This window comes from Convolutriloba macropyga, chromosome 9 (genome assembly GCF_964194025.1).
Source record: "Convolutriloba macropyga chromosome 9, txConMacr16.3, whole genome shotgun sequence".
Taxonomy (NCBI): domain Eukaryota; kingdom Metazoa; phylum Xenacoelomorpha; order Acoela; family Convolutidae; genus Convolutriloba; species Convolutriloba macropyga.
This window is the reverse complement of record NC_134476.1, coordinates 37,349,791-37,371,848: the sequence shown is the minus strand read 5'-3', so window position 1 is coordinate 37,371,848 and position 22,058 is coordinate 37,349,791. Positions and strand designations below refer to the sequence as shown.

The following is a 22,058-nucleotide window of genomic DNA, read 5'->3' as shown; positions in this document are numbered from 1 at the left end:
ATTGATGTGTAAAAAAATTTTCTCTAAGCGAGCAAAATTTTTTTGTTCACGTGCGGCATTTTAAAGCAGTTTTTTTTATTTATTTTGGTCAAGAGGTTTGGTTATCATTAATAGCCGCCCTCATCTTCTCAGCTGGCTATAATAGCGCTCCTATTTTTTTTACAATTCAAAGAATTTGAATTGTATTGGGGCGCTGTCTTTTTTTTTAAGATCTGTTCACACATTTTCATGATTTTTGAAGTCAAATTGGAGTAGTGATTTTGGTCACGCCGAAACAGGAAATGGAGCAAAAAAGCGAGCGGTTTTTCGGCGTAAATTTTTTTCGCTCTAATTTTAAAGTAGAGTGAGAAAACGGTGTTTGAACAAAAATTCGGTTTCTCGGTAGTGGTTTTTGTGGTTATTTCACTCTGATTTTTACTGTTTTTTCGATTTTTTGGATCGGATTTTTTCTAAATTGTTTTCCCAATCCATTCACAGCTCATTCTGGACCTAGTTTCTTGTGACAATCAAAATTACATATCTCACTAGTGGTTTTTTGTTCTCCCTAGCAGCATTTTGACATTGATTTTCTGTTTTTTTTGTCTTTTCATCTGATTTTTTTAAATGGTTTTTCTCAATTCACTCATAGTCCATTCTAGGTCTAGTTTTTCATTGTAATTGTCAATTAAAATTCTTTGAATTATACGTCAGGATTTGTCCTCTTATGTTTTTTTACTTCGTCGAATAAAAAAATGTTTCGCTTTACCTCATTTTTCAACATTTTGCGTGATATCTTTTTGACTTCTCTAGGCTAGTTTCTCTCTTCTTTCATTCTGCTAAAAGTGATTTTGAACATCGGTTGCTCAGCAAAGCAATTCAAAATGAGCAGAGTCAGTATAAAAAATTGAAGTCAGAAATAGAAACGGGATAAACCCATAAAGCCCAATTTTAGATGCCCGCTATTTGAGCGTCGTTCCTATATGTCTTAGTTACCATATCTACTGCTTATTGGTATTGATAGTAGCCCCTGTAGCCTCTCTAACAAACAGAAGTACATTATGTTCAACTACGAAATGCCATCAAAATAAATCGGACTTAAAAAATGTTTTTGTACAAATTTGTCCCAATCATTTTTGTCCCAATCATGCTTATTGGAATCAACGGCGGTTATTTTCCGGCAATCTGCCGGGTATGTTTTTTAAAAAAAATTTTAGGCTGGTTTCGGTAGTGATTTGAAGGTTTTTTGAAATTAATGTGAATTTTATGATAATTCGGAGGTTTTTAATGTATTTTTCTGATTATCGGGCTAATTTTTGCGTTTTTTTGACGATTATTTTGTTTTACTGGCTTAAATGGGTATTGAAGTAACCCCTTCTAATTGAGCAAATTTATGGTAACAATTGGATACAATTTTGTGGGTAAAAATCATTTTTTTGTTGAGAAATATGACAAAAAAATAGCGAAAATTGGAATTATTTTAAATTTTTTCCAATGTTTCGTTTTTTTTTCTGTTTTTAGCTAAGCTTTATAGCCTATTATGACTTGCCTATTGTTTTGCGAGCAACTGGATATCCTATTGGCTATGGGAATTTTTATTTGGATTTATATGCTTTTGAAATTTAAAAAAAAATTGATAAATTTTTCCAGTTTTTCAGTGAAAGTTGTTTTTAAGAGCTTTCTTTTCATAACTTAGCCTAAAGTATTTTTTTAAAATTCACATAGGTGGTTTAAGTAAGTACTAGTTGTTTTGATGAAGTTATTTTGCAGAGATAGTTTTTTCGGTATCTCAATTTATAACAAAATTTGATCAGATTTTTTATATTTTAACAGATTTGATTTTATTGTCTTTACTTTTTTGTTTCATGGTTTTGCTTCAAGATAATCATAAATTAGTGAAGGCACGTTTTGTTTGATGAGTAGTTGGATGGCGTTTAATTGCATTTTCACTTCGAGTCGTTTCCGGAATTCTTCTGGCTATGTTTTTTTTTGTAAGATCTGTTCACACATTTTCATGATTTTTGAAGTCAAATTGGAGTGGTGATTTTGGTAGCGCCGAAACAAAAATAGAGCGAAAAAGCGAGTGGTTTTGCGGCGTAAATTTTTTTCGCTCTAATTTTAATGTAGAGTGAGAAAACGGTGTTTGAACAAAAATTTGATTTCTCGGTATTGGTTTTTTGTTCACATGCGGCAATTTCACTCTGATTTTTACTGTTTTTTCGATTTTTTGGATCGGATTTTTTCTAAATAGTTTGCCCAATCCATTCACAGCTCATTGTGGACCTAGTTTTTTGGTAGAATCAAAATCACATATCTCACTAGTGGTTTTTTGTTCTCCCTAGCAGCATTTTGACATTGATTTTCTGTTTTTTTTTTTGGTTTTTCATTTGATTTGTTTTAGAAATGGTTTTCCCAATTCACTCATTGTCCGTTCTAGGTCTAGTTGTTTGTTAAGTCAATGAAAATTCTTTGAATTGTACGTCAGGACTTTTCCTGCTATGTTTTTTTGTTTCGTCGTCTGACGCTCTGTTTTCGTTTTACATTTGTTCACACAGCAAAGCTGAAAATGTCAAATTTTCTGAATGACTTCTTCCTCTCACTAACTGCTTTTGCGCGCGTGACGTCATTTCTCACTCTCTCTAGCAAAAATTTTTTGCATGATCAGATTTTGATCATAAGTGACTTACCTCACTCAATAAAATGACTTTTGCACTTTAAAATTTAAGTTTATTTTGAATTAGTTTAAGGTGAAAGGAACTCATAAGGGTCCCTAATGAAAAGGCTTGTGCAATGAATTTTAACAAGCTTTATTAGTTTATCGTTAAATTTTTTACATAGCTTTTTTAGCGGCGTCGACAACTTTTTCAACTTATATCTGTATCTGTTTCGATCTCTATCATACGGCAAGCAAGTCTATTCTTTCGTAGCTATTCCGGCAATCTGCCGGCTATGTTCAGATCTTTTCAGTTTTTTCGACTTTTTGGTGCCAATAGGAAGTCAAAATAGTTGATTTTAGTCACACTGGAGTATCAAAGGGAACGAAAAACCAAGTAAGTTTGAATTGTGAGTCTTTTAAAACAACTTTTAAAGTTCGGTGAGAATTCGGTGTTCAAAAAAATTTTTCGATGTTTGCGTGTGAATGGTTATTCACGTGCGGCAATTTGACCTCTGTTTTCAGTGTTGTTTCTCTCGAGTGCTATTAAAAGGTTGAATGTGTTTTTATAATTGCTGCAATATGCTATTGCTTGAATCCATCAATGAGCGGCTAATGTTTTTTATGATTTCGAATAATTGTCGTCATCAAGTATAAGTGAATTCTTTTTTTTTGCTTGTATTTTTTATTTCTGTTCGCTTATTATTTAGTCTCATTTATGTACAGTTAATCTGTTGCAAAGGAGGCATAAGTGAATTAGAATATTAGTTTTAGATGACTTTTTATGAATTTAACACTTTTTGTTTTCAAAAAATACTGGCGAATTTTTGAGTTTTGTATTCTTATCAATTGGTCTCATTAAGGGTAGTTATCATGGGTTGCAGAGAGGAATAAATGAAACTAACTATTGACTCAAGTTCATAGCTAGTGGATTTGTTTGTGTACTTTGAGCCAGTTTTTCAGTTTTGCCTGTATTTGTTGTTCATTTTCTTATTAATTGTTGGCTGAGTTCATAGCAGTGGTTTTAATGTTTTTGTTGGTACTTGTTTTCAATTGCTTTTAAACGAAGTTTGTAGCAATTAGTTCTGTGGTCTTTTTATGCGATTTCTTAAAGAATGCGATTCTCCAGAACGGTTTTGAGGTGACAACTTCATGGTGTGAAGGGTGGTTCTTAGTCTAAAAATTTGCCCCCCCCAGTAACCCCCCCCCCTCCCGCCATCAGCCCCCATTACCCCCTCCCAACACTGCCATTGTCCACCCTCCTCCACCTGTCCGCCTGTCGATTAGAAGCTCCCTCTCATCTGGCCTTTGCAACTCTACGACCGATCACTTGACAACGCCCCACTACGCTTGCTCCCCACCACACACACGCTCTCGCTCTGTCACCACCTAATGTTAGCATTCCTCAGCCTGAGCTGCCAACTACCGAAGGCAACCGCTCATTGATCGTTTGAGAGCAGTTCGCCCGACGTGAGTCTGTTATGTTTATAGGCGCGAGGCTGTAAGCTGAGTTTAGCTTAATTGCGGTGCTTAATTGCTCGCAAACGATGTTGGTAACAGTTATAGTCTTGTGGGCCTTTTTTATGCAATTTTTTGCTTGACCAATTTTTCGTCTGACCCATTTGAATTTTAGTCCTCAAAAACGGGATACACCGGTAGCGCTCGTAGGGCATTAAGTGGCCGGGCAGCGCTCTTACAGCCCTTAAGTTTCTAAGTTATGCGAGTCACCAAAACTGATTTGAGACAATAAGGTGTGAAGGGCGGTTCTCAGACATGAAAGTTTGACCCCCTCTGTCTCGTTAGCCGGTTATGTTTTTATGGTCATGCGCTTAAGTCAGTGAATGACTTTTCATCATTGAAATAGGGTTTTTTGGCAGAATGACGCATATAGATAATCGTTTTTCCTCCAATTGGAGCAATTTTTTTGCTTACAATTTGGTTGTTTTGTGGAAATATTCTACAAAAATTCTTCGATGCGCTATTATTGTAACTCTCTGAATTTCATACTACTGTGCCTTTGAGAGCCTTACATTGTGTTTTAAGCTCAAAATGGGCACATATTTTCCCATTTTCTAGTTGATTTTTTTGGCTTTTCATTAATTTCTTTGTTTTTGGATCTTTAAGTGGAATTTTGAAAAATCAGTGCATATGGCAACTTGCTTTTTGATAATTGATGTATGTAGAGCTTCTTTTGGTGACTCAAATGAAGGTAAAAGAAAGGTTTCTGCGTAATGAATTGGAAGGTTCTGCCTAGTGAATTGGAATAAGCGATATTGATTTATCACCGAAAGTTTTTCTCGCACTTTTTAAGCGGCGGTGATAACTTTTTCACTTCAATTCTGTATATGTTTCTATTTGTGCTCTGCGTCCCACAAGTCTATTTCCCAGCTATTACGGCAATCTGCTGCCTATGTTAATAAATGGATTTCTCTTTTCTGCCTGTGTTGTTGTGCTTTTTTGTGATGCCGCTTAGTCTCAATGATAACAGTTTTAATAGGCCTTTTATTGTATAATTTTGGTAAAGTTATGGGTAACGGTTCTTTGCTGCTATGTTTGATGTATATACCAATCGTTGTTCAATTGTTTCAATAAACGTTTGTATCTTTTTTTATTTGGTGGGAGTGGTGTCCTTTTTCGCCTTATAGAATTTGCGTTTAAATTTGCGTTATAGAATTTGGTTTTTTTGCGTTTAAAGTTGTATGGTATGCTGTAGTAAACGAATTTAGTTTTTAGTTATTTTGAGGCTACTAGTTTCAAGGGATTCTGAGTTCTGCCAGCTTTGTTTTTTGCCCTTTTTTTCTTTCATTGGTTTCAGTAAAGTTGTTGTATTGTGTAAGCACTCTAAAGATGCGCAGTGTGAATTTTTATATAAAGGTTTGTGTTGATGTATATCGCTGGTTTTCACAAGACTGGCTTTTGAAAAAAATAATTGTTTTTCATCATTTGCTTTAGATTTTTTTCTGTTTATTGTTGCGCATTTAGGTTTGCTTTGCTGACTATCAAAATTTGATGTTGCTTTAAATATTTTGCAGTTCATGGCATTCGGTTGTTCAATTCTTCCGATTGTAACTCAGGGCATTTTTTGATATTTCGTCGCCAAGATTTTTGGTCATTCATTCATAGAGTTTTCTTCTTTTAGTGGAGCGGTTTTTTTTTGTTCATTAGCGTTTTTGGTCACTCGTGACTAACCTCAGTCTCAAAAATGACTTCCCCACTTTCAAAATGACTTTACTTTAATTCAAGGAGATAAGTTAAAATGAGTATGTCGCTGTGATTGAAGTTTGTTTGAGGGAAGTTAATCGAAGCAGCAATAAGTTATAAAAGCTCCTAATAAAAAATTATATCAGCAATTAATGAAAAAAAAAAAGATCTTTTTTGGTCTGTTTTTATAACCTTTCAGAAACTGCAGTTCTACAAAGCTGTTGCGGCTATTTTCTGGCTATCTGCCCGCTTTGTTTCGGAAATGAAAGACCAATAGGAAATTGTTGTTAAAAGGTTAATGAATTCTTCATTCGCAACTTGTAAGTGGATTGCTCGCCCAGTAAGGACAGGCAATAGTTCTTTTTAGAGAATTGAGACAAATAATTAAAGATCCATTCAGAATCTGATACCTAAATTTGTTTACCAACTTACAGAACAACTTAACAACCAGCAGTTAATAAAAAGCAATGAAAAAATGAAGTTGAAACAGTATCAATGAATGCAGCATTAAATAATTTCCCTCAAGGTAATTTTCAGCGAAACTCATGACTTTAGTGCAGAACTATTGACAAATTAGAAAAGTCAATTTGTATTGGAATGTTTTCAGGACATTTCAATTTTAGGAGTATAATTTAGGAAACATTTTTTTTTGAAAAAATTGAATTCCGTCAGTGCAGTTTATTTCAAATAATGTTTTTTAAGTCTCTTGACAGCCTAACATTCGTTTTTCTCTGAAAAGAGCAATTTCTCTGAAGTTGCAATTTCTCGGAATGCAGGAAGTTAGCACTCGGTGAGGAGAAAATATTGAAACCATTCTCTTGCGATTATTTCATGGTTTCATTTCAGATTGAAAAATTGAGATATGAACCTGGAAAAAATGTCACAATATCGTTTTTCTCAACTATAAGCATTGGATGCCGATGGCAGGCTCGGCAAATGCTACTGATAAAATTTGACAGCAAATACGTATTTTCAAAACGTTGGACATTTGTTGCACCCCTCCCCTAAAAAAAAACAGTCCATTTAACAATGCTCTTACAATTACGCGAGATAGAATCATAAATAAAGGTACATAAATTTTTGGCAAAGAGTTATGAAAACGCAAAGGCAATCGTTGTCAAAAAATTTTGTAACAAAATATTATGCCAGTGGAAAATTTTGTGAGTTATTTTAAGACATTTGAAAAAAATCCGGGATCATATTTTACTATTATAAATGCAAAATTGGAAGGAAACTTTCAAAACCCATTGAAAGAAGGAAAGTCAAAAAGATGAAATAAAATTTTGTTTTACCTTGTTCCTAAGAAATTTTCTTTTACAGAGTTTTCAAATTTGACAAAACAACGATTCTTAGCATGTATTGAAAGCAACCACACAAAAGGTTTGTTCCAAGAGAGCGTGCGTTGATCGGTGAGCGTGAGTTTTTCTCAATTTTCCATGAAATATTGACTTGAAAGAAGCAATTGGTAGAGCTTGTTCGTAGAATTTTGATCAACGATAAGATAGAGCAGAATTGTAAACTCAAACTGAAAATGACCAGCAAAATTGGATCAGGAGAGTTAGAAATTTGTTACTGTGTCTTGAAATCTAAGCATTGATTCGAAGTCAAGATAATCTAAAATTTGTGTAATATAGCCAAATTGGTTGCCCAAAAATTTTGCAATCTGACGATTTCTGATGGTATATCAAACTCGAAAGTTTCCTTTTTAATCTATAAACTAATGGGTTTCATTGAATTCTCTGACAGCGCTGAAATCAAAGAACTGTACAAAACTGCAACAGATAGTGTAGCAGTAAACGAGCACTAAAGAAAACTTGTTTGTTAAACTTATCTTGACATTAAATTTTGGAGGCAGTTAATAGCACAAAAATAAGATTAGCTTAAATTTGCTGATTGGGCTGCAACATTTTATTAAAAGCTGTCGTTAGCCTCTCCACGGCTGTTATTTAGGCACTCTCTTTTTTTACAATCAAAATTTTTAGATTGTATTACTGCGCTGTCTTTTTACGACTCGAAGAGGAGTTATGGTGATCTATTTTTAATTGCTCTCGAACGAAATTTAAGGAAATCATTGTAAACGTGTTGGTTAATTGCTCTCAAACGAAGTTTGTAGTAATTATATTAGTCCTGTCGGTCTTTTTTTATGCGATTTTTCGCTCGACCGATTTTTCGTCTGACGCTTTTGACTTTTCGTCCTCAAAAACGGGATAAACAGGTAGCGCCCAGCGGGCATTAAGTGACGAACAACCGATCGCTAAAAACGCAATTTTATATTAATTCTCGCATTTTTTTCAAGTTTTTTGAAAAGTTTTGTCAGTTTTTGAGTTCTTTAAGCCCTGGGTGTCAAGGAACCTCCTCTAGGGTTTTGTAATAGGCTACTGCATAATTTCTAATGATAGTGCAGTTGTTTCAACATTTTAGCATCACGAATTTTAGCATTTTTTGACAAAACGTGCAAATTTTTTTCAATAATTTTCATTGATTTTTCATTATTCACGTCTTTCCGGACGCTAGGGGCAGAAAACTTCCTTAAGATTTGAAAATAAGTTACTGAAAAAAATTTAATTGCTAAGTAATAGCTTTCATTTTTTAATATGACACGTTTAAGCATTTTTTTTTGATAAAACTTGCATTTTTTCAATTTTTTTAGGTTCTTTCAGTCTCAAGAAACAGTGAACCTCCTGCAGGGTTTAGTATTAGCTTACTGCATTGCTTCTAGTGGTAATAGATTGGTTTTCAGCGTTTTAACATCACGAATTTTTGCAATTTTTTGATAAAACTTGACTTCAAATTTATAAAATTTATTATCATTATCTAAGTTTTCCGATACCCAAGAGCCAGGAAGTCTCCTATTGCATTTGATAATAGGTTACCAAAAATTTTTATTGGCCATGGAATGGATTTCATCATTTTATTATTACAAATTTTAGCAAAATTTTGATAAAACTTTCAATTTTTCTATTTTAAATTTTTTTGTTATTTTTTAGGTTTCTCCAACCTCAAGGGCCAACGAACCTCCTGCAGGGTTTGATAATAGGTTACTGCATAGCTTCTAGTGGTAATAGAAGGGTTTTCAACATTTTAAAATCAAGAATTTTAGCAATTTTTTGATGAAACTCCACCAGGGTTTGATAATAGGTTACAAAACCTGCAATTTTTTCAAGTTTTTTTTTGGAAACTTGTCATTTTTTAGGTTTCTCCAACCTGGAGAAAACTAAAAAATGACAGCGAACCTCCTCGAGCGTGTGATTATTGCTGCATAGCTTCTAGATGTAATTGAATGTTTTTCAAGTTTTTAATAACAACAATTTTAAACATATTTTCAATTTTTTCAAGTTTTTTTAATCTTTTTGAATTTTTCATCCTTTTTCCGGCACCATAGTCCTAGTTCTCCTCCAAGGTTTGATGATAGGCTGTCGCATAGTTTCTAGAGTTAATGGCATGATTATCAATATTTTAATGACTCCAGCTTTAACAGTTTTCTAGCAATTTAATTTTTGTCAAATTTTTGGAAAATTATTATGTTTCCAGTTTTTGGATCTTTATGAGCCAGTGAAACTATTTGAAGCTTGAAAGGGATACTGGATTGTCTCTTGAGACAATGAAATTGTTTCGAAGATTTTAAGATATTGATTTTTCAGCAAGATTTTGGTAAAGTTTGCTACTGTTTTCAAAATTTTTGAATATTTTTGTCCTTCTACGATCGTTACTGGCCAACGAAGCTTTTCAAGTCAAGTGGATGAGTTACTTGACATAAATCCTGAGACAAAAAATAGTTTTGAACATTTTTAATGCGAAATCTGGAAGCTTTTTTAAAATTTTGCAATATTTTGCAGTTTTTCAAAATATCAGTTTTTGATTTATTTATTGAAAAGGCTAGAAAACTAAAAGTTGCAGAGTCGAATCAAGCTAAAGCTGGCCTCACTAAACTGTCGCTAGCTACTGACAAAGCCAACCGCTGGCCGGTCGTTTGAGAGCAATTCGCACGACGTTAGTCGGTTATGTTCTTAAATGCAAAATTTTCCCTTGAACATTTTTGCGCTTTTGTTCCAGAATTTTGTGACTTCTCAAGTGACTTTTTCAAGCTCCAGTTGAGGCCTCACGTGATTTCTATCGTTCTGAAATGAATCTTGTTGTTAATATAAAAGTGGTTGCTAGAGGTTCAGTAACAACGTGATTGTAGCCTAGTGGTTAAGATGTCTGACTGCTATGCTGGAGGTCGATGGTTCTAACCCCTTTCAGGTCAGTGGTTTTTTTGTTCACATGCGGCGTTTTGACATTGATTTTCTGTTTTTTGTTCTTTTTTTGATCTGATTGTTTTGGAATTGGTTTTCCCAATTCACTCGTAGTTCGTTCTAGGTCTAGTTTTGTCTTTAGTCAATGATAATTCTTTCAATTGTACGACAGGACTTGTCCTGCTGTTTTTTGCTGTAATTTTCTTCAATCTTTTCCTTGATCCATGCATATTTTTATTTTCCTGTTTTCAAAATTTTTCAAAACATTAATCCCTCTGCCAGCGATTCAAGAATCAAGAATGGCAAACACTAGAATAATTCGAGTGATGAGAGAAATTTTATTCTAAAATTAAATTATTGTAACAGGTGGAGATGGTATACTCTCACAGTGTGAAGAAGGAAAGAGGAGCCAGTGGGACTGCGAGTTCTGGTGCTAATAGCGGAGCATCGTCCTCCATGATGAGTTCGAGGGGAGGAGGAAGTGGGAACCAATTGATTCTCCTAATCCAAAGACGCAATCGTATCAAGGGTACTACCGTGTTTGGATACAAGACCGTGGCTGCTTGCTCTATTGATATGTCTCTCGTTTTGCAAAGAGGAAACACTGTGCAGGTTAGTTGCTTATTAATAGCCGCACAGCGATAGCTGGGGCTATTATTGGCCTTCTCTTGGTTTCTTACAATTCAAAGAGTTTGTTACAATTCAAAGAATTTGAATTGTATTGGGGCGCTGTCTTGTTTTACGACTCGAAGAGGTTAATCAATTTTATTGGAGTGATTTTTGAGGCGGGAAATGAAACGCGTGAACAAATTCGAAGTGATTTTGGCGCTGAACAAAAGTGAAGAGCGGAGCGAAAAGAGAGGGGTTTTTGCTCATACCGTTGTTTTTGAGAGAGCGAGAAATTGATGTGTGAAAAAATTTTCTATAAGCGAGCGAAACTTTTTTGTTCACGTACGGCTTTTAAAAGCAGTTTTTTTTGCAACTTTTGATGGTTATGAAGTTTGATTATGATATTGTATTAGTTTTAGGTTTGTTTTGATAGGAATTGAAGGTTTCAAGTAGTTGATTTGAGTTTAATGCTAATTTGGCGGTTTTTGATCAGTTTTGCTGATTTTTAGACAAAATTTAATGATTTTTCGCCTGTTTTTTGTTTTAATGCTTTAATGGGATTTGAATAAAAGCTTGTTACTTAAGGAATATTCAGATACCAATTGACTAAAGTGTTATTGGTATGAATCATTTTTTTCTTAGGAAAATTGACAGAAAATTTGAAAAATTTTAAACCATTTTTCTTATTCTTTTTGCAGTTTTTCTCTTTTTTTTAGTCTTAGACAAGTTTCTTAGCCTACAATGACTTTCCCGTTGTTTTGCGAGCTTTTTATTACCCTAATTGCAAAGAAATTGTACTCGGCTTTGTTTCCTTGTACTATTATAAAAAACTCATTCAGTTTTTCTAGTTTTTTATTCAATTTATTTTTGAATTCCGTTTCTATTCTTCCTTAAATTCTTAATGCCGTTTGTGGAGGTTAAGGGTTTACAATAGTTCTTCTTATTGTTTAGTTATAACCATTCTTCGAGTCGTTTCCGGAATTCTTCGGGCTATGTTTTTTTTAAGATCTGTTCACACATTTTCATGATTTATGAAGTCAAATTGGAGTAGTGATTTTGGTCACGCCGAAACAGGAAGTGGAGCGAAAAAGCGAGTAGTTTTGCGGCGTGAATTATTTTCGCTCTAATTTTAATGTAGAGTGAGAAAACGGTGTTTGAACAAAAATTCGGTTTCTCAGTAGTAGTTTTTTGTTCACATGCGGCAATTTCACTCTGATTTTTACTGTTTATTCGATTTTTTGGATCGGAATTTTTTTCTAAATGGTTTTCCCAAGCCATTCACAGCTCATTCTAGGCCTAGTTTTTTGTTTGAATTAAATTTTTATCTCTCGGTAGTGGTTTTTTTGTTCACATGCGTACTTAAACAATTTTCGGGTTTTGTGAATGAATTTTGTATATGCGTCAATTTGACTTCGGTTTCCATCGTATCTCTTCTTGAGTGCTATCATTGTGTTGGAAATCTAGTGCATTTGTTTTTTAACAATTACTGGAGTTCTTCAGCAAGCAGCTAATACTTTTATGACTTTAAAATTTTGTCATAAAATATTAGTGAATTTTGAATAGCCGCGTCAGCAATTCCAGGCGGCTATTATTAAGCTCCTATTTTTTTTTACAATTCAAAGAATTTGAATTGTATTGAGGCGCTGTCTTTTTTTAAGATCTGTTCACGCATTTTCATGATTTTTGAAGTCAGACTGGAGTAGTGATTTAAGCCTCGCCGAAACAGGAAATGGAGCGAAAAAGCGAGTGGTTTTGCGGCGTGAATTTTTTTCGCTCTAATTTTATGTTTTTTGTTCACATGCGGCAATTTCACTTTGATTTTGATTGTTTTTTCGATTTTTCGGATGGGATTTTTTCTAAATGGTTTTCCCAATTCATTTATAGTCCGTTCTAGGTCTAGTTTTCTGTTTAGTCAATGAAAATTATTTGAATTGTACGTCGGGACTTGTCCTGCTATGTTTTTTATTTCGTTGTCGCTATTTTTGTTACGACCATATGACGTCACAACCATTTCAAATCTGCTTTTTGTTCATTCGTTTATGCAATTTCGACTTAACTGCGTGTGTGACGTCATTTTTCGCTCTTAGTGGAGAGAGTTTTTTGTTCATTCGCGTGATTAAATATTTGGTGACACTTGACTTACCTCACTCTCAAAAATGACTTGCTCACTTTGAAATTGACTTTTATTTACTTTAATTCACAGAGATAAGGTCAAAATGGGTGTGTGTCAATCTAAATGAAGGTTATTAGAGAGCAGCTAATAGAGGCAGCAAATATTTATACAGATTTCTAATCAAAATATAACATATCAGCCTTCAATGAAAAGACGATTTTTTTGGTCTATCTCTTTTACTGTTTTTTGAGACTGCAGATCTACAAACCTATTGCGGCTATTTTCTGGCAATCTGCCAGCTATCTTTTTTATTTGAAAGGTGCATTTCGTAATTAGTTATGCTATTATTGTGCTCCTTTTTTTTACAACTCAAAGCATGTAAACTGTATTGGGGGCGCGACTCGAAGAGAAGTACGAGATTTTTTACTCGAAGAATTATGTTGATCTTGGTTTTTTAATAGCCGCCCTCATCTTCTCAGCCGGCTGTTATAGCGCTCCTATTTTTTTACTTCGTCGAACTTTTTTTCGCTTTACCATTTTGCCGCTTTTTCAGCATTTTGCGTGAAATCTTTTTGACTTCTCTAGGCTAGTTTCTTTTCTCTCATTCTGCTAAAAGTGAATTTGAACATCAGTTGCTCAGCAAAGCAATTCAAAATGAACAAAGTCAGAATCAAAATTGAAGTCAGAAATAGAAACCGGATAATCCCATAAAGCCCAATTTTAGATGCCCGCTATTTGAACGTCGTTCCTATAAGTCTTAGTTACCATCTCTTATGCTTATTGTTATTGATAGTAGCCCCTGTAGCCTCACTTTTAGAAACAGAAGTATGTTCAACTACGAAATGCCATCAAAAGAAATCGGACTTAAAAAATGTTTTTCTACAAACATCTTTTTTTCGATATCTTCTATTCTTTCAATCCCCATCATGCTTATTGGAATCAACGGCGGCTATTTTTCGGCAATCTGCTGGGTTTGTTTAATTGATTCAGTTGTCACTGAAACAGGACATAAAGTCAATTCTGCAAGTGAAAACAATCGTTTATGACAATCGTTGAGCAAGAGTCAAAAGAAGTGAGAAAATTGGAGATGTTTTTCTTCACGCTTTATTCCCAGTTAGGGTAGAGATTATTTTGCTTGAGGATTCGAGTCGCTTCCGGTATTCTACCGGCTATGAGTCAGAGCGAGAAAAATTGGCATGAGAAAATTTGTGCTCAGCCAGCATTTTTTTCGCGAAAACGCGTTATTTATACTGGAGTTTTTTTAAAGTTTTAACTCAATTTTTTTCAAACAAGTAGTATCTGGCATGTTATCAAGTTAGTTTGAGTTTGGGGACATTTTTAAACATTTAAACTTTTGAACATTTAATAGTCATTAAGAAACATTTTGGCTTCATTTTTGTCGTGTTGCCGTTTTAAACGCTTTATAGCAGTTTTTGTAATTTTCTGGTTTTTATACATAGAGTTCACGTAGTTTCTATTTTTAATAGCCGCACAGAGAATTTTTAATAGCCGTCAAACTGGAGTACTGCTTTTGGTCACCGTTTGAATTTTTTTTTTGTTGGGTGACTCTGATGTGCGATTCCATTTGTGTGCGTGACGTGCTGCTCAATTTTGCGTCAGGTTTTATGGCAATTGTGTGATAAGTCTTCGACTTATCTAGTCTACAAATTGGCCTCTGCATTCACTTAATGAACTTTAAAGATTAAAATTTTTTCTTAAGTGAAGATAATTGTGTATCTAAAGAGTGTATCTAAAGGTGGCGCAAACTTAATTGATCTATCTCTTGAATCGTTCGTGTTTGAATACTTAGTTCGTGTTTGAATAATTGCTTTCGAACAAAGTTTGAAGAAATTAATGCAAAGGTGTTGGCCTTTTTATGCAAACTGTTTACTCAACCGTTTTTGCGCTGTTGTGCAAGCTTTTTATTTGTTGAGTTCTTGAGTTTTTTTACACTTAAGTTATTCTATTTTAGTGATCAAGTTGCTCTCGTTCTGAAAAACAGTTCTTTAGTGAAAGCGATTGTGAGCGAAAGGGAACTCAAAGCCATTGTAGCTGAGTGGTTAAGAGGTCAGACTGCCAACCTGGAAGTCACGGTTTCGAACCCCTGTGAGGAAGATTTTTGCACCCATAAAACGTTATTAAGCTACACTCCCTCTAAATTAAATTGCCTTCGTCTCTTGTTCGAGAGCCATTCATCCGACGCTAGTTGGTTTATGTTTTTATAATCTTGAATATATAATTTTAACAGCTCTACACGGAGACTTTTCCTTCATAAGTCAATTAGCAATGACACTCGGTGTATAAGATTTGGATTTCTCGAAAATAACAGGCGGTTAATTTACCACTCTTTAGTTTTCATTTTCTGAATTTCAATGAATATCAAGGGTTTCTATCGCGGCGGCGCTGTTTTCATTTTTCATTAATAATTTTCTGTCGTTTTTTAAAAGTTTTTAGTCTCTTAGCTGTCGTTTCTGTCAGTATTGTCGGTTAATCATGTTTTATTGGAACAATTCTGTTGAATGAGGACAGGTACGATTAATTTTTGAGCGAATTTTTTATGAGCCTTAATTTTTGTGTTTGCTGCACTGTCTCAAAAGAGTGGAGGCAGATTAAAGAGCGTTAATGTTTCACTGTCGTTAACTATATATTCGACTTTGTCATTTCGCTTTTTCGTTTTTAGCATTTTTTGTAATTTTGATTGAACCGGAAATTTTTGTTCGGAGTTAGTCCTTACAGTGGCTCTGTTGATCTTTTGATTTGATTGGAGTCATTTTTACGTTGTTTATGTCAATAGATCTGGTAAAATGGTGTCAGGCTGTGGCATGTTTTTGTCTAACTTTGAAGATTTCTTTCCTATTTTTTTTTAGTAATTCTGGATAGTTTTTCTAATCCAATGCTGTTTTTGAATTTTTTTCGGAGTAATGTTACTAAGAGGAGACATAAATTTTTTAAATTCGCCTGTTGATACAGAATTGAATCTTTTGTTTTCTATATTAATTTTTTTAAATTCGATTCTTTGATTATTGGAAATTTTATTGTTCTTTAGTGTGCTTTATGTCATGTTTGTTGTTACTGAACTTAGAGACACATTATGTCAAGGTCTTTATTGAGCAAATGTAGCGCGGCTGTAGGTTGGAGTATTTGTGTAGAAAGTGGTGTGCAGATTTTGAAGTTTTCATCTTTTTAATCGTTTTTCCCGTTCCCTTGGATTTTTCGGTATGTATCTTCCTTATTATTTTCTCCATTTTTTCAGTCATTGCCTCGTGTTCCTGAGTTTAACATAGTTTTTTGATATTGGAATTTTTTCGAAAAAAATGATCAGATTTTGCTATTAACTTCCTTTAAAATTGAGGGTTTTTACCTCCTTTGCAATTAAGAATTTATTTGTTGAAGATAATCAATTTAAATGGTTTAGCTAAGTGTGTATTTGGGTGAGTTCCATGCCAATTTTTGTTTCGGACTGATTCCGGCTATGTGCTTAAATTTGTATTTGAACAAAGTTGAAGGGCGGAGCGGAGTGACATTGGTTATTTTTTTTACCGCTGTTTTCGAGAGAGCCAGGAACTAAATTCAAGCGAGCGAAATGTTTGTTCTGGTCTCCCTCTTTTAATCAGTATTTCTTTATTTACTTTTAAATTTTTAATAGACTTTGATAGTTATATTAATATTGTTTTGATTGCATATTAAAATTTTTTTGTAATTTGAACTTTTGAAGGTTTTGCGACTGTTTTGTGGGTTTTTAGACTATTTATTGCCAATTGTGAACCATTTTGTTTTATTGTCTAAATTGGGAATGGAGTAGAAATCTGTTGCTTAAAGGTATGTAAGAATACCAATTGATTACATTTTCATTTTTTTTCAGATAATAAGAGAACATATCTGTTCTCTTATTATCTGAAAAAAATTGAAATTTCCTGGTTTTTCGAACCTTCTATAGTATTTGAGAATTGGATGTAAAGGAAAGTTTTTTTTTAAAAAAAATATTTGCATTCGTAATTTCTTCGGACGTTTTTTTGCCGTTATAACATTAAATCATTTTTATAGCTACGAAGCTGTAAGCTGAGCGTAGCTATATTGCGGTGCTCTTGGTTTTATTGTTTTGTCGTCTCACGCTCCATTTTCGTTTTACATTTGTTCTAGAACATACTGTCTCGTCATTGCTTAAATGGTTTTTTTCGCGCTTGATTTTACGCTTTCTGCGTGACCTAAATTGCGGTCATTTAGAAGTTGTCGGTTGCTAAAACAAAGTTGATTGTAAGAAGTAATATTGTATGTTCCGACAGCCGAGTTGTGAAGGCGACTGGCGGTTAATTAGGAGATCGGACGTTCGAGCCGCGGCAGTGAAACATTTTTTGCACCCAAAAACAACCTCCTTTGAATTAAACTTGTAAGTTTTATAGGCGGCGGCGATAACTTCTTTCAACTCATTTTTTTTTATCTTTTTCCATCTGTATTTTACAGCACGCAAGTCTATTTCGCAGCTATTCCGGCAATCTGCCGGCTATGTTACTTCGTATTTAGATTATATCTATTATAGTCAGGAAGAAAATAGATTTCTTTCGTTAAAACTTTCTTTGGGAAAAAAATCTACAGCAAAACATATTGCTTTATGTTGATATAGGTTGATATAATCTTGCCTCTCAGATGTAAAATTAGGCAACAAAAGTAACTCTTTGTTTGTTTGAACTTTAAAACGCCCCGGAGATGTGATTGGAAGATGGCGAAACAATGTGTTCAGTGATATTACAAATGAGACTTGTCATTATAGTTTGCACATGTTACAGTTGGAGTACGATCTATTCAGTCCATCATCATCCTCATCTTCCTCTGGTGCGAAAGACAGATCCAACTCTCACAACAACAGTGGTAGTAGCCAACAGCCACCTGCCCCTCAACCGCAACCACAGGCTAACTGGAACAGTGAAGTTGTCGGGCGAATCTCTCTTTCTCACCTCAGCACCCAACCTTTTGGGTAAATAGAAAAACTTAGAAAAACAAAATTAAAGTTTTCGAATGTTCGTTTATGGGAGAGAAAACTAGTGTTCAGCTAATTAAATGTAGAAAACCATTTGTACTCCTAAAACTTTGCTGTTGAGTTCTGGGAGTATACCTTCTTTCACTCATTTTGCGAAGTGAAATCATGTACAAAATTGTAAGATTTGAGAACAAGGCAAAATTTCTTCTTAGGGAACAGTTTTTGCAAATCTTGGTTCTTTATCATACATCTCCTTCGAATCTTTAGATCTCAACAGCGGAAGTTTCTATTTTTTTCTCGCTCTAACTCAAATGGTTATGAGATATTTGTTTATATCTGCCGAAATTGCCTTCAAGCAATAGATATATTTCAGCAATAATAATTTGAAGAGCGGGTCTACAAGTGGTCGAGATGCAACCAGTGGAGCAGGTGCCACAGCAGCCAGACGCAGCACGGACAAGGTACTGCGCAGAACTGCTTTAGGAAGAGGAGACTCCAGTCCTCCTACAAGTGGAGGGGGAGGTGGCGTGGGTGCAGTTGGTGGACCGGGTACGAGTGGAAGTGCATCATTAGGCGGTAGTCGGTCAGTATTTAAAAGCTGAACTCTTTTTCTTGCGGCTATTATAGCGGACCTATTTTTTACGACTCGAAGAAGAGTATTGGAGAAGCGTCTTTTTAAATCAATTTTATTCGAGTGATATCCGACAAAATTGGAGTAGATCGAAAAGAGTGGATTTTTGTTCATACCGCTGTCATGAAGAGAGAAAGAAATTGAGTTGTGGAAAAAAAATTTAGTCAGCTGGTTTTTTTTATTCGTGAAGTTTTTTCAAGCAGCTTTTTCGTTTTTAACTTTTCCGTTAACAGATTGTATTGGCTGTAATAATAATTGTAGGCTTGGTTTGATAGAGATAGAATCTTGAAGTTTATGGGTAATTAATATGGGTTGTGTGCCAATTTGAAGCTTTTTCTGCTGCGTTGAGGGTTTTAAGGCTATTGTAGCATTTTTTGCCTATTGACTTGTTTTATTCCATTCACGGAATATTGAAATGCGCATTTTGCTTGACGACATTCTTAAATACTAATTCAATACTAATTAATAGCCGGCCTCCTCTTCTCTGCCAGCTATTATAGCGGTCCTATTGTTTTTTACTTTGTCGAACTTTTGTTTCGCTTTTACCTTAGTTTAGTTCAAAGCTTGTTAAATATTTTGTGTGTAAGCTTTTTGACGTAGGCTGGTTTCACTCTGCTCAAGGTTCTGAAAGCGTTTTTAAGCAGCAGCTTCTTGGAATAATTATCTAGAATCAACAAAGTCAGTATCGGAAAGCGAAATTCAAAATGGAAATGGGATAAAGCCCAATGTTAGATGCCCTACAAATTGACAGCAAAATATTTCTAAATTAATTTTAAATCAGCTTTCATTTTTTGTTCTTTAAATCACAATTGGGGTAATGTAAAATATATGGTGGATATTTTAGGGCAATCCGCCGAGTCTGGTCAATTGATCGCGAATTAAGTTTGAAGTAATTATTAATAGCCGCCGTCAGCCTCTCATGGCTATTATTTAGGCGCTCTCCTTTTTTACAATTCAAAGAAATTGAATTGTATTGGGGCGCTGTCTTAAAGATCTTTTCACATATTTTCATGATTTTTGAATTCAAATTGGAGTAGTGGTTTTGGTCATGCCGAAACAGTGAATGGAGCGAAAAAGCGAGTGGTTTTGCGGCGTGAATTTTTTCGCTCTAAATTTAAAGTAGAGTGAGAAAACGGTGTTTGAACAAAAATTCGATTTCGCGCTAGTGTTTTTTTAATTCGCTTTACCTTTTGATGGCGTTTTTCGTTTTGCATGTCTCACCTTTCACGTTTTACTTCTGACTTACGTCACTCACTGTTTGAACTGAATGGTTTTTAAATCCTTTCACTCAATGAACTACGCAAGATAGTGAATACAGTCAATGTCAAAAGATCAAAATCAGAGGAGACGGGAGAAACCGATTAAGCCCGGTCATTAAGTCATTGAAAATTAGGTTATCAATGTTCGTTAGATTTTTTGCTAGCTGCTCACTTTTGGACACTGAAAAAAAATAGAATAAATTTTGTCAATTTATCTCTTCTTTTGTTCTGTTTCAATCCCGACATGCATCAAGCGCGTCAACGGTGGCTATTTTCCAGCAATCTGCCGGATTTTTTTATAAATTTTTATTAGGCGCTCTTCTTGTTTTAGTTTTACTTTTCCTTTTGATCACGTTTTTAGTTTTACATAAGTCACGCTTTTCACAATTGACATCTGACTTGTTCCATTCAATGATTCAACTAAATGGATTTCAATTTTTTCAGGTGTTGAAATACGTAATGTATTGAATACGGTCAAAGTCAAAAGAGCAAAATCAAAAGAAACGGGAAACATTTGAAGCCCGATCATTAAGTCATAATGCATTCGGTTATCAAAGTTCATTACAATGATTTTAACGCTACTTGTATTCAAAATTAATGTGGAATTTTTCAGGTTTGACCGTTTTTGTTGTTGTTTTTCATTGTCTTGTACTTAGAATCATTAGTTAGAGGTCTCGCTGGCTTTCTTTTGAAACATAAATGAAGTTTATTAAGGGTTGGTTTGTTCATAAGATTTCATAGCTGCTACTTTTGAACCTTAACGCTACTTGTTCTCAAAAAAGATTCTTTACGATTTTTGGAGATTTATTGTCTTGATTTTTTCAGTTTTGGCTGTATTTGTTGTTCTTTTTGTTGTCCTGTTTTAGATGTCATTAATGACAAGTCTTCCAATTTCTAATGGGCCACGAATTAATTTTCTTGTTTCAGTTTGTAGCTATTGGTCTTTATGATTTTAGCACTACTTAGAACATGTATTTTAAGTTTCGAGCGTTTATATATATATATATATATATATATATATATATATATATATATATATAATATCTTCAATAGCCGCCCTCATCTTCTCTGCCGGCTATTATAGCGCTCCTATTTTTTTTTACTTCATCGAACTTTTTTCCGCTTTACCATATTGCCGCTTTTTCAGCATTTTGCGTGAAATCTTTTTGACTTCTCCAGGCTAGTTTCTCTCTTCTCTCATTCTGCTGAAAGTTAATTTGAACATCAGGTGCTCAGCAAAGCAATTCAAAATGAACAGAGTCAGAATAAACAATTGAAGTCAGAAATAGAAACGGGATAAACCCATAAAGCCCAATTTTAGATGCCCGCTTTTTGAACGTCGTTTCTATAAGTCTTAGTTGCCATCTCTTATGCTTATTGGTGCTGATAGTAGCCCCTGTAGCCTCTCTCTAAGAAACAGAAGTTTGTTCAACTACGAAATGCCATCAAAATAAATCGGACTTAAAAAATGTTTTTGTACAAAAATCTTTTTTTTTTCAGTATCTTCTATTCTTTCAATCCCAATCATGCTTATTGGAATCAACGGTGGCTATTTTCCGGCAATCTGCCGGGTTTGTTTAGTTGTTTTCTTTCATGGTAGGCCACAAGCGTCTATCGCCGCTATTTTCCGGCAATCTGCCGGCTATGTTTGGGTTTGCTATGAAATAATAGTCAAGTTGTTGGAGTGGTTTGTTTGACAGGAAATGTTGTTTATGACTCGAACATTATTTTGCTCTTATTTGTTTTTTGATGTCCTGTTGCTTGCGCAATACACTGGCAGATCTCATCGGCCTTCTTTTAGCTGATATCTACTGACTTTCTAGAAGTTGACTTTTTGCTGTTTGTTTAGTCACAAATGTAATTAATGAAAAGTTTCTTCGGCTTTCTAGTGATAATGATTTTATAAAAAAAATTGCAGATGGTTTTCCACGCTGTTTCCTGTGATATAATATTAAATTTATTGAGAGTTTTGCCCATTGTTGTTTTTTGTTTTTACTTTTCACTGGGTCGTATTAATGACAGATCTCATGGGATGAGAATTTTGATTTGGAATAATAGAATGTGTTTAATAGCCGCCCTCATCTTCTCAGCCAGCTGTTATAGCGCTCCTATATTTTTTTTACTTCGTCGGGCAAAAAATGTTTCGCTTTACCTCATTTTGCCGCTTTTTCATTATTTTTGCGTGAAATCTTTTTGACTTCTCTAGGCTAGTTTTTTCTCTTCTCTCATTCTGCTAAAAGTGATTTTGAACATCAGTTGCTCAGCAAAGCAATTAAAAATGAACCGAGTCAGTATAAAAAGTCAGATATTGAAATGGGATAAACCCATAAAGCCCAATTTTAGATGCCCGCTATTTGAATGTCGTTCCTCTAAGTCTTAGTTACCATCTCTAATGCTTATTGGTTT

General features: G+C 34.4%; 1 protein-coding gene across 3 annotated transcripts in view; it reads left to right on the top strand.

Annotated features, from left to right (window-relative positions):
* The window catches only part of LOC142345764 (uncharacterized), a 170,167-nt gene that overhangs the window by 37,005 nt on the left and 111,104 nt on the right, over positions 1–22,058 (top strand). For all 3 annotated transcript variants that reach the window (XM_075398080.1, XM_075398082.1, XM_075398081.1), the window contains exons 6-8: positions 10,432–10,677; positions 17,572–17,759; positions 18,136–18,345. In XM_075398080.1, the coding sequence (XP_075254195.1) occupies positions 10,432–10,677; positions 17,572–17,759; positions 18,136–18,345 (644 nt within the window). The remainder of the gene's footprint in view (positions 1–10,431; positions 10,678–17,571; positions 17,760–18,135; positions 18,346–22,058) is intronic.